The 9,547-nt window shown below is 39.2% G+C and overlaps 1 protein-coding gene across 1 annotated transcript; it reads left to right on the top strand.

Annotated features, from left to right (window-relative positions):
- Nucleotides 1–7,267: 7,267 nt before the first annotated feature.
- Nucleotides 7,268–8,221, top strand: LOC311175276 (olfactory receptor 10A5; the record flags this gene model as incomplete). The annotated part of the gene is made up of 1 exon (XM_084240176.1): nucleotides 7,268–8,221. One exon carries the CDS (start codon nucleotides 7,268–7,270, stop codon nucleotides 8,219–8,221), a length of 954 nt encoding a protein of 317 aa, XP_084096302.1.
- Nucleotides 8,222–9,547: the final 1,326 nt, after the last annotated feature.

Below are 9,547 nucleotides of genomic sequence, written 5' to 3'. Positions count from 1 at the left end.
TAGAATGACACTTTCATCACTTAGAATCCAAACTGTATGTACTTTCCTCTATGCAATGGTACATTTTAGAGTATGGTTTTTCTTTCTTGAACTTCATCCTTGAAGGGTAAGGTAAAAAAATGTCAGGCTTTTCTGCCCTCCTGCCATTAGGATTGATGATGGATGCCTGCAGTCCTGAATGCATGCCTGATGGCGGGCACCTGGAGTGGGGTGTGGTCATGCGTAAGTGGGTACACCTGAGCTAAGACTGGGCTTATAAGGGCGGCATCACGGGGACACCAGCAGAAGCAGAACCACAAGAACGAAAGGAAGAGCAGAACCACGAGAAGAGCAGAGAAGCACAGAGAACGAGAGCGAAAGGAGCAGGGAAGAAATGGCCACGAGAGAACACGGGAAAACCCTGAAAAAGTGAAGACTTGCTGGGGGCTGGGAGGCCTAAAACCTTACTAAAACCTGAAGGGGCAGCAATAAACAAGGTACTGCTCTCTACATGCTCTTAACTCCTTACAGACAAGTAAAAAACAGCTAAAGATCAAGTGTCATTCAAAGTGCTCTAGGGGGTTATAATTCTAAGCCTTGATAAACGCTATCATAGCTAAATACTATCATAGCCTTGATAAATGCTACCAGCCTCCCAACCCCCTGGCACCTCTGCCTGCCGTGTACCTGGTAAATCCCAATAAAGCCTGAAAAGCCAAATAGAGGGCTCCAGGACTCTCTCCTTTACCCAGTCTGCTTGGGTCATAGAGAAACCTGCCCTGTGTCATTCCTGCCGCTACAATCCTATTGATGAAATTCCTTCAGGTCCCAAAGCACAGTTGATCCAAGGAAGGTCAAGTGCCCTTGAGGATGGCAAGGAAGAGGAGCTTAGTGAGCTCAATCACCCCTGGGGGAAAACACAGGTGCCTGATCTCAACTGGCCCCAAAGACAAAAGAGGCACGCTGGGAATAGCTCTCCTAAGTCAGGACTGGGAGCTCGGCCAACCCATGCAGCATGCTCTCTCACACCTGCCACACAGAAGGCAGCAGGGACCTGGCTTCAGTCTAGCCATTAATGGCTCATCCATGACAGGGAGTCATACTTCCCTGGTTCCTCCTCTAGTTCTTCTGACCATGGGAACAGAGTTCATCATGTCTGCTCCTGAGCATGCATCAGTCATGGGTGTCAAGCAGAGGTGAACCAGGAAGACCTCCCTACTGGGCACAGGTAAGTCTTCTACTGAGGGCCACATCGGCTCTCCTGGTACAGGTACTCAGCTGGACACTGTCTAGGCAGGATTTGGTGGGACACTTAGTTTATTCCTTGTCCAAACTGAAATTATCTCATCAGTTGTTCCCTTCCTTAGGCCTCCATTTCCCCCTTCTATGTCCTAAAAAATGAGATCTGACCCTACAAGAAGACTGATATTACCCAGCTTTTCTCCAGTTCTGTTCTCTAAAGCTTTCTGGGATAGGAAGCTTCCAACCTTGCAGCTCTGAAGGGCACATTTCTCCTCCAAGTCTTGACTTTCCTCTACTTAAGTAAGGACGTGTAACCTCTGTGGAACATTCATGAGGCAGAGCACACTAGATTACATGACTGTTTCAGGACAAGTCTATGTGTAGGAGGCCCAGAAGGATGGGCTCTATTTCTGGGACAATCAGTCAAATGATCAGCAAAGGAATGTTCTTTTGGAAGTTCTGGAGGCACTGGCAAGGAGTCTTGGGGGGGGTGTGCTGTGGACCTCCAGGTTTTGTGACTCCCCACTCTCAAGCCAGGGTGCCATCTGTCTCCCCCAGAAGTTTCGTAAGTTCTAAGGGGAACCCATCAGGGCCTCTTATTTCTCCTCCATCCTCTTTTCCTGTCTGTCCTCACTAGCATTATGCACTAGACTTTGCCCTGAAATGGAGCTTCTAGGGAGAGTTGCTTTAGTGTAAGGGCGAGTGGACTTGGAACCCAATGGAAATTCTAGGAATAATGAACTTCTGAAATTTTTGCATTCATTTTCCACTCACTCATCCAAAAATATATATTGATAATTTAATCTGGATTGGGCTTATTTCTACAAATGAAAATCAGTTCCAAGTCTGAAGGATTTTGCAAATAAAACTAGGAGATTCAGATATGAAGAGATAACAAAAAATAATTGAATGATTAAATATTTTATTTTTAAAGTATTTTAAATAGCATCGAGCAATAAGGCTATTTGGAAGCATTACAGGGGAAACAATCTGAGTTTTGGAAATGAGAAGGAAGAAATCATCCAGGTAGAGGAAGGGGCATGTGCAAATAAATGTGATGTTATATGCAAAGGTATAGAGCAGGGATCAGTGAACTACAACCTGCAGGTGAAATCCAGCAGGTCCCTGTTTATATTGACCATGAACTAAAAATGACTTTTATATTTCTTACATAGTTAAAAAAAATGGAAAGGAGAGTACTAGTTCATGGCCCCTAAGAAGTATATTAAATTCAAATTTTGATATAGATAAAATTTTATTGGAATTTTGCCAAATTTGTCTGTCCAGGGTTGAGTGGGCATGGAACCCTATATTAGGGGTATGTGTGTGTGTTTAGATACTTAACTGCCACAGTGATCATATGGTCTATAAAGCCTGATATATTTTAGATCTCATCTTTTTAAGGAAAAAATGTCAATCTCAGTATAGAATCAGGAAGGAGAATAATTTGTTCAATAGTGGTAAGAAGCTAAATACTGGTGGAGATTAAGGTGTCTGGATGGTTAGGGGACAAAAGATAAGACCTGAGAAATATTGTTTATTCATGCTATCTTCCAAGCCAGAGACCCAGATGTTGCTTTTATTATATTTTTTTCTGATTATGGTTCTGAGTGCAATCTCTGTGAAAGAGTTAACAAAATCCTTAACTACAAGTTACTTCACCTCTTTAAACTGCAGTTCATCCAATCTGGAAGGGATCATGATAGCATCTAAATTGCATAGTTGTAAGAAAAATATGGAGAACATATAAAAATATTATTTCTATAATATAGTCAGCAAATTTTACCAACATGGGACATAATTTTCATATTTATCATTACTGCTTTTACTGTTGTGGTATAACAAATGTAGCTTATTGCAGAATAGTCAGACAACCAAAAAAAATGAAATTAGGGAAATAATCCCAGCTTTTTCCCTACTACTTCAAGGTTAGTGTTGCCAAATTACTGCATTTTTTTCTATGCCATATTTACAAATTGGAATCTTACATGTGTTTTCTTGGTTTATTTTTCATTTAACGTTACATTATTTAATACTGATAAATGTTCTTTAGAATCACTTAGATGATTACATGATATTGTCTCAAGTGCCTGGGTCATAACTGACATAGTTATTTTTTAATTACTGGTTGTTTTCACTTTTGACACTATGGTGATACAAAACTGAAAATATTTATGTGAGAAATCATATAGTAATTCTACTTTTGATTATCTGAGGGAAGCTTATACTGTTTTGCATTATAGTTGCAACATTTTACAATCTCACAGTGCAGAAGGATTGCAATTTCTCCACATTCACACCAACATTTGTCAGTTTTCTTAAAGAAATAATAGCCATTTTGACAGGTGTGAAGTAATATCTCATTGTGAGGTGGGGATGTTTGCATGTGACTAGTGATGTTGAATACCTTGTCATTCATCTGTTGCATGTCTGCTTTGGAAAAATGTTCAAGTTCTCTGCCTATTTTTAATTAGATTACTTGGTTTTGCTATTTAGTTATAAAACTCCTCATATATTTTGAATATTAACCCCTTATCAGGAAGATGATTTACAAATATTTTCTGGCATTCCACAGGTAGTCTTTTCATTTTATTGTTTTTTTTTTTGTGTCCAGAAGCATCGTGTTCCACTGCATTTCTTGCTTGCTCTTGTGGTGTCATATACAAAAATAATCATTCCAAAGATCAATGCAGAAGAGTTTGTCAAAACCCTGTTTTCTTCCAGGAGTTTTATGATTTCAGGTCTTACATTTAAGTATTTAATTCACTTGGAGTTAATTTTGTGAGAGATAAGGGAGTTCTTTTTTTTTTTTTTTAAGTATGGAGTGTAAAGTTCATTTCGTTGTGGTTTGTGTGATTTTGCTTTCTTATTTTTATTTGTGTCTACCCCTTTTGAAATTTTCTCCACCTCCAAATTAAAAGAAATTAATACAGGGCCTCCCCGGTGGCGCAGCGGTTGAGCGCTGGGTTGCGAAGCTGCCCGCAGCCTCTGCAGCGCCGGTTCGATCCCCGGCTGCTCCCCGGCCACCAGAGGAGGGTCCCACATGGCGCGCAGACCTCTCCTGCGGCCCGCTGCTCCCCTCAGCAGTGTACTTCGGTCCTTCTGCCTGCTCTGTTCCCCGCTCTGGCTCTGGTGAATTCTCTCACCCTCCCGCGCTTCTGACTGTACCCAGTGCATGTATAAACAAAACAAACAAATAAATAAATAAAAATAAACATGCCTCTATAAAAAATAAATAAATAAATAAAAGAAATTAATACAAAGATCAAGACAAATAGGCATGAGTACATTTCCACTTATTTTGCTGTGTACTAGGAACACTCATTTCAAAACCTGTTAGCTCAGTGATATTTATTATTCTCAGAGCACTATGTTCTGCATTTTATTTTCATAATTTCATATAATACACCAGATATTCTGCGTATCTTTCAGTCAACTTCATTTACATCTCTAATGCATAGAAAACCTACATAAACTATATTGTATGTCCATCTGCCTTTCATATTCCCCCAAATTACTCTATATTCCCTACATTATGATCTTCATTGTGATTAATTATAATTTATTATTTTAAATATCTCCTGATTTTATGTTTCAGTGAACAATCAATCACCATATCTTCAGTGTCTCCATAGAAGTGAAACAGACACTGAATTTGTTCATGCCATTTAAGATTTTATCTTTTATTTCATATAGTCCAGGTTAATTATTTGTGAATGTTTTCCTTTGAATGTTCACTTTTGTGTGTATATGTGTGTGTGTGTTTCCACAATTTTGGTGGGATCTAATTCTTTTTTTTATTTATCCATTCTTGAATGAGAAGTAATTTGTTTTTTTTCTTTTTTAAATTAATTATTTTTAATTACTTTTTAAAATTTTTTACATCAGTGTTCATTTTTTTTATTCCAAAAGCCCAAGGTTTGTTTATTTATACTCCCCCCCCAAGATCTTTAATGCACAGCCAAAATAGTCCTAGAGTAAGGTTAATCTCTTAGAATTTGCTAAGTTTTAGAGATGCAAGGAGAGAAAGAAATGAGCAAGAATGAACAGAGCATTATCAACAGCCTTGCAATTCTGTTTTTTATTAAAGATAGATTTATTCATTCATTCATTCATTTACTCATTTATTTATTTATTTATACAAGCACTGGGTACAGTCAGAAGCGTGGGAGGGTGAGAGAATTCACCAGAGCCAGAGTGGGGAGCAGAGCAGGCAGAAGGACCGAAGTACACTGCTGAGGGGAGCAGCGGGTGGCAGGAGAGGTCTGTGCGCCATGTGGGACACTCCTCCATTGGCCGGGGAGCAGCCGGGGATTGAACTGGCGCTGCAGAGGCTACGGGCAGCTTCGCAATCCAGCTCTCAACCACGGCACCACCAGGGAGGCCCCTCTGGGTTTTTTTTTTTTTTTTTTTTTGGTAGCATTTTATACTTCAATTTCACTCTTTTTAATTTTTTTTACATCATTGTTCATTTTTAAACAATATTTGCTTCACCCCCACCCCCTCAGGTGTAGTCCCCATAGTTTCCTTCCCCAAGGCACCCGTGCACCATCACCTCAGTCCCCCGTGCTCCTCCCTCCCTCCCTCTGATCCCTCTCCCTCCTCCTCCCCTGCAGGATGTCTCTGATTTATAATTGTCTGTTTTTGCTTTGTTGTGTTTTGTACTGTTATTATTTTTTTACACTGATGTCTTATTTGGTTCCCCTACATTCCTGCTATAAGTGAAACCACCCAATATTTTTCTTTTTCCTTCTGGGTTATTTCACTGAACATAATTCCTTCTAGTTCCATCCACGTTGCTGTAAATGGCATGAGTTTATCTTTTTTGATTGCTGAATAATATTCCATTGTGTATATATATCACATCTTGATCCAGTCATCTATTTTTGGACATTACTGAACTGGTTGATTATTTTGAGTAGTTTTTCTGTAGAGTTTTTAGGGTTCTCTACGTATACGACCACATCGTCTGCAAATAGTGATAGTTTTACTTCTTCTTTCCCTATCTGGATTCATTGTATGTCTTTCTCTTGTCTTATTGCCCTGGCTAGGACCTCCAACATTATGTTGAAGAGCAGTGGTGAGAGAGGACATCCTTGTCTTGTTCCTGATCTTAAAGGAAAGGCCTTCAGCTTTTCGCCATTGAGAATAATCTTGGCGTTGGGTTTGTCGTATATGGCTTTTATCATGTTAAGTTATGTTCCTTTCAAATGAGAAGTAATTGTAATCTTTTGGGACACACTCACTTCCTACGTAGTTATTGTACAATATGCCTTTCAGATCTTAATTCTGAGAGCAGTAGACATACTGGGTCTTGTCAATCAATTGTCAGTTATAGCTTTGCATGACTGAAGAGGAAGCTCTTAAAGTTGTTTCCTCATAATCTGATTAGCAAGAGGAAGTAATTACTATATGATATAAAATATTCTATAGTTCTTACAGGGAGAGGGGGCAAAGTACATTAAAACTACTACAATCCGTAGGCATCTTCCATAATCCATTGTCTTTTTTCCCCAGTTATACTTACCTCAAAACAAAATCAAATACTTTCATTTTTGGTACTGAATAACTTCTCAAACTATTTTGGGATTGCAGCCCCCCACACATACAAAAACTACTAATTTTGTCAGCATCCAGAGAAGATGAGCACAAAATCTGTGAAGAAGGGGTATTTATAATAAAAATAAATAGAAATTTCTTACTGTTCTCTACTTAACCTCACTGCAAAGATATTAAGTGTACAGCAGAAAATGGGTGTGCATTGATATACTCTGACTTGTTTTAGCAAGTATGGTAGCAAAGTGGAAAATGAATAATTAAACAAAACCAATAGGATGGGACAATGATCTATTGTTCATTTCAGAGTGCAGGTTCTGGTCATGTTTCTTTATTCTTAGACAACATAGGCCCTACCTATTCCCTTCGTAACCCCTCTTAGCCTCTTTCTCTGATACTGAGAAGGAGCTGAGACAACAAATCCAGAATCTGACTCTTCTAATCAAGAATCTCTCTATTTGACTACAGCTGAGGATTCATTCCTATATTTATGGCTGGAGGAAACTGGACACGAGTTAGTGAGTTTATCCTCATGAGCTTCTCTTCTCTGCCAACTGAAATACAGTCGTTACTCTTCTTGACATTCCTAATCATCTACCTGGTCACCCTAACAGGAAATAGCCTCATCATTCTGGTCACCTTGGCTGACCCCATGCTCCACAGTCCCATGTACTTCTTCCTCAGGAACTTGTCCTGCTTGGAGATTGGCTTCAACCTAGTCATTGTGCCCAAGATGCTGTGCACCCTGCTTGCCCGAGACATGACCATCTCCTTCCTTGGTTGTGTCACTCAGATGTATTTCTTCTTCTTCTTTGGAGTTGCTGAATGCTTCCTCCTGGCCACCATGGCATATGACCGCTATGTGGCCATCTGCAATCCCTTGCACTACCCAGTCATCATGAACCAAAGGACACGTGCCAAGCTGGCTGTTGCCTCCTGGTTTCCAGGATTCCCTGTGGCTACAGTGCAGACCACATGGCTTTTCAGCTTTCCATTCTGTGGCACCAACAAGGTGAACCACTTCTTCTGTGACAGTCCCCCTGTGCTGAAGCTGGTGTGCGCTGACACAGCACTATTTGAGATCTATGCGATTGTGGGGACCATCCTGGTCGTCATGACACCCTGCTTGCTGATTCTGTGTTCCTACACTCGCATTGCTGTTACCATCCTCAAGATTCCATCAGCTAAGGGGAAGCATAAGGCCTTCTCTACGTGTTCCTCCCACCTCCTCGTCGTCTCCCTTTTTTATGTATCTTCAAGTCTCACCTACTTCCGGCCTAAGTCCAATAATTCCCCAGAGAGCAAGAAGATGCTGTCCTTGTCCTACACTGTTGTGACTCCCATGTTGAACCCCATCATCTATAGCCTGAGAAACAATGAGGTGAAGAATGCCCTTAGCCGGACCTTCCGCAGGGCCTTTGGCCGTAGAACTTACATTCCATAGACATTCAGACATAAGATTGAAGTTTATTGAATGGGGAATCAGATGTTTCATATTTAGGATTCTCTATCCCTCTCTTCATACTTCCATTGGGGTTAAACCCAGATATCGAAATGGTTATTGGAGAGCTCAGTGCAGAGAAGAGTACAGAGGTAGATCTGACCTATCACTTCCTTCTACCTAACTCCTATGCCTGCCCACGGTAGACTTACATTTTTTTCTTACTGGTATAATTGACATTTTGAGACTTTTGTGGCTAACACATTCTAGGTATTTACTTTGCATATGCCTGTTAATGCTACATACATTGAGGACAATACGAAACTGCTTATAATGTGTATTTTGGGACAAAAAAAGGCATTTTGGCACATTATCTTCTTTTAGATAATTGGATATGTTTGATTCCATTCAGTAGGAAAAAATCTGTAATTCATCATTAATTGTATATAATTCTCTTTTATTTCTGGTTGCATGCCTCTAAGCCTTTGTTGGCTCTTCAGTTTGTTGGCATTTAGCATAGATAGATAAAAGTAGATTCCTAATCCCCATGCAGCCTACTTTTCTAGGTAGAATGACTGAGTTTCTAATTCTCTCTTTCAATTCCACTGTCACTTTCATAAATCTTATTGAAGTAATTTAAAAAATTCAGACTTTCAGTCATGGTACTGTTTTTTTCAAGTTCTAGCTCATTCCAATAGTTTTATTTTTTTTAAGCAACTCTATTATGTTTGTTTAGTGTCTTTTAATTCTAAAATTTTGTGTTGGTTGATATGGAAAAAAAGACCATCAGGCAGAATGACTTCCCTCAGAGGTTTGTAATTTCCACAACAGAAATTATGAAAGAAAAAACTATAAAGTTTTGAAGTAATGGAGTATTTTGTAACATAAAAGGTCCTTGCCTCACTGTATATCCTGCTCTACCATTTACCAGCTGTGTGACTACAGGAAAATCAATTAAACTCTGTCTCTTTCTTCATCTGCGAAAGTTTTTAAATAATAGTATCTATCTTGTAGGTTGGTTTTTAAGAGTAAATATACATAAATCAATTAAGACAGTACTAGCATAGCACAGATTAACATATAGGTATTTGCTCTTAGCAATTAATCTGAAACCTGTATTTTATAGCTAAGGAAAGAAAGTTCAAGACATTTGATCATATAAAATTAGAACAGAATTCATATGTCTCTAATCTTAAAATCTTTTTCAGTCCCATGAAATATATAGCTAATTAATAATTAACTCAGATTCAAAGTAAAAGGATATTTTTAAAGAGCAAAATGGGCAAGAACTGTTTAGACATTAGTATGTGGGGAAAAGACATGAAGTAC

This window comes from Talpa europaea (genome assembly GCF_964194135.1).
Source record: "Talpa europaea genome assembly, chromosome: 1".
Classification (NCBI taxonomy): Eukaryota; Metazoa; Chordata; class Mammalia; order Eulipotyphla; family Talpidae; genus Talpa; species Talpa europaea.
The sequence above is the reverse complement of the archived record's forward strand: the minus strand, read 5'-3'. Positions and strand labels throughout refer to the sequence as shown.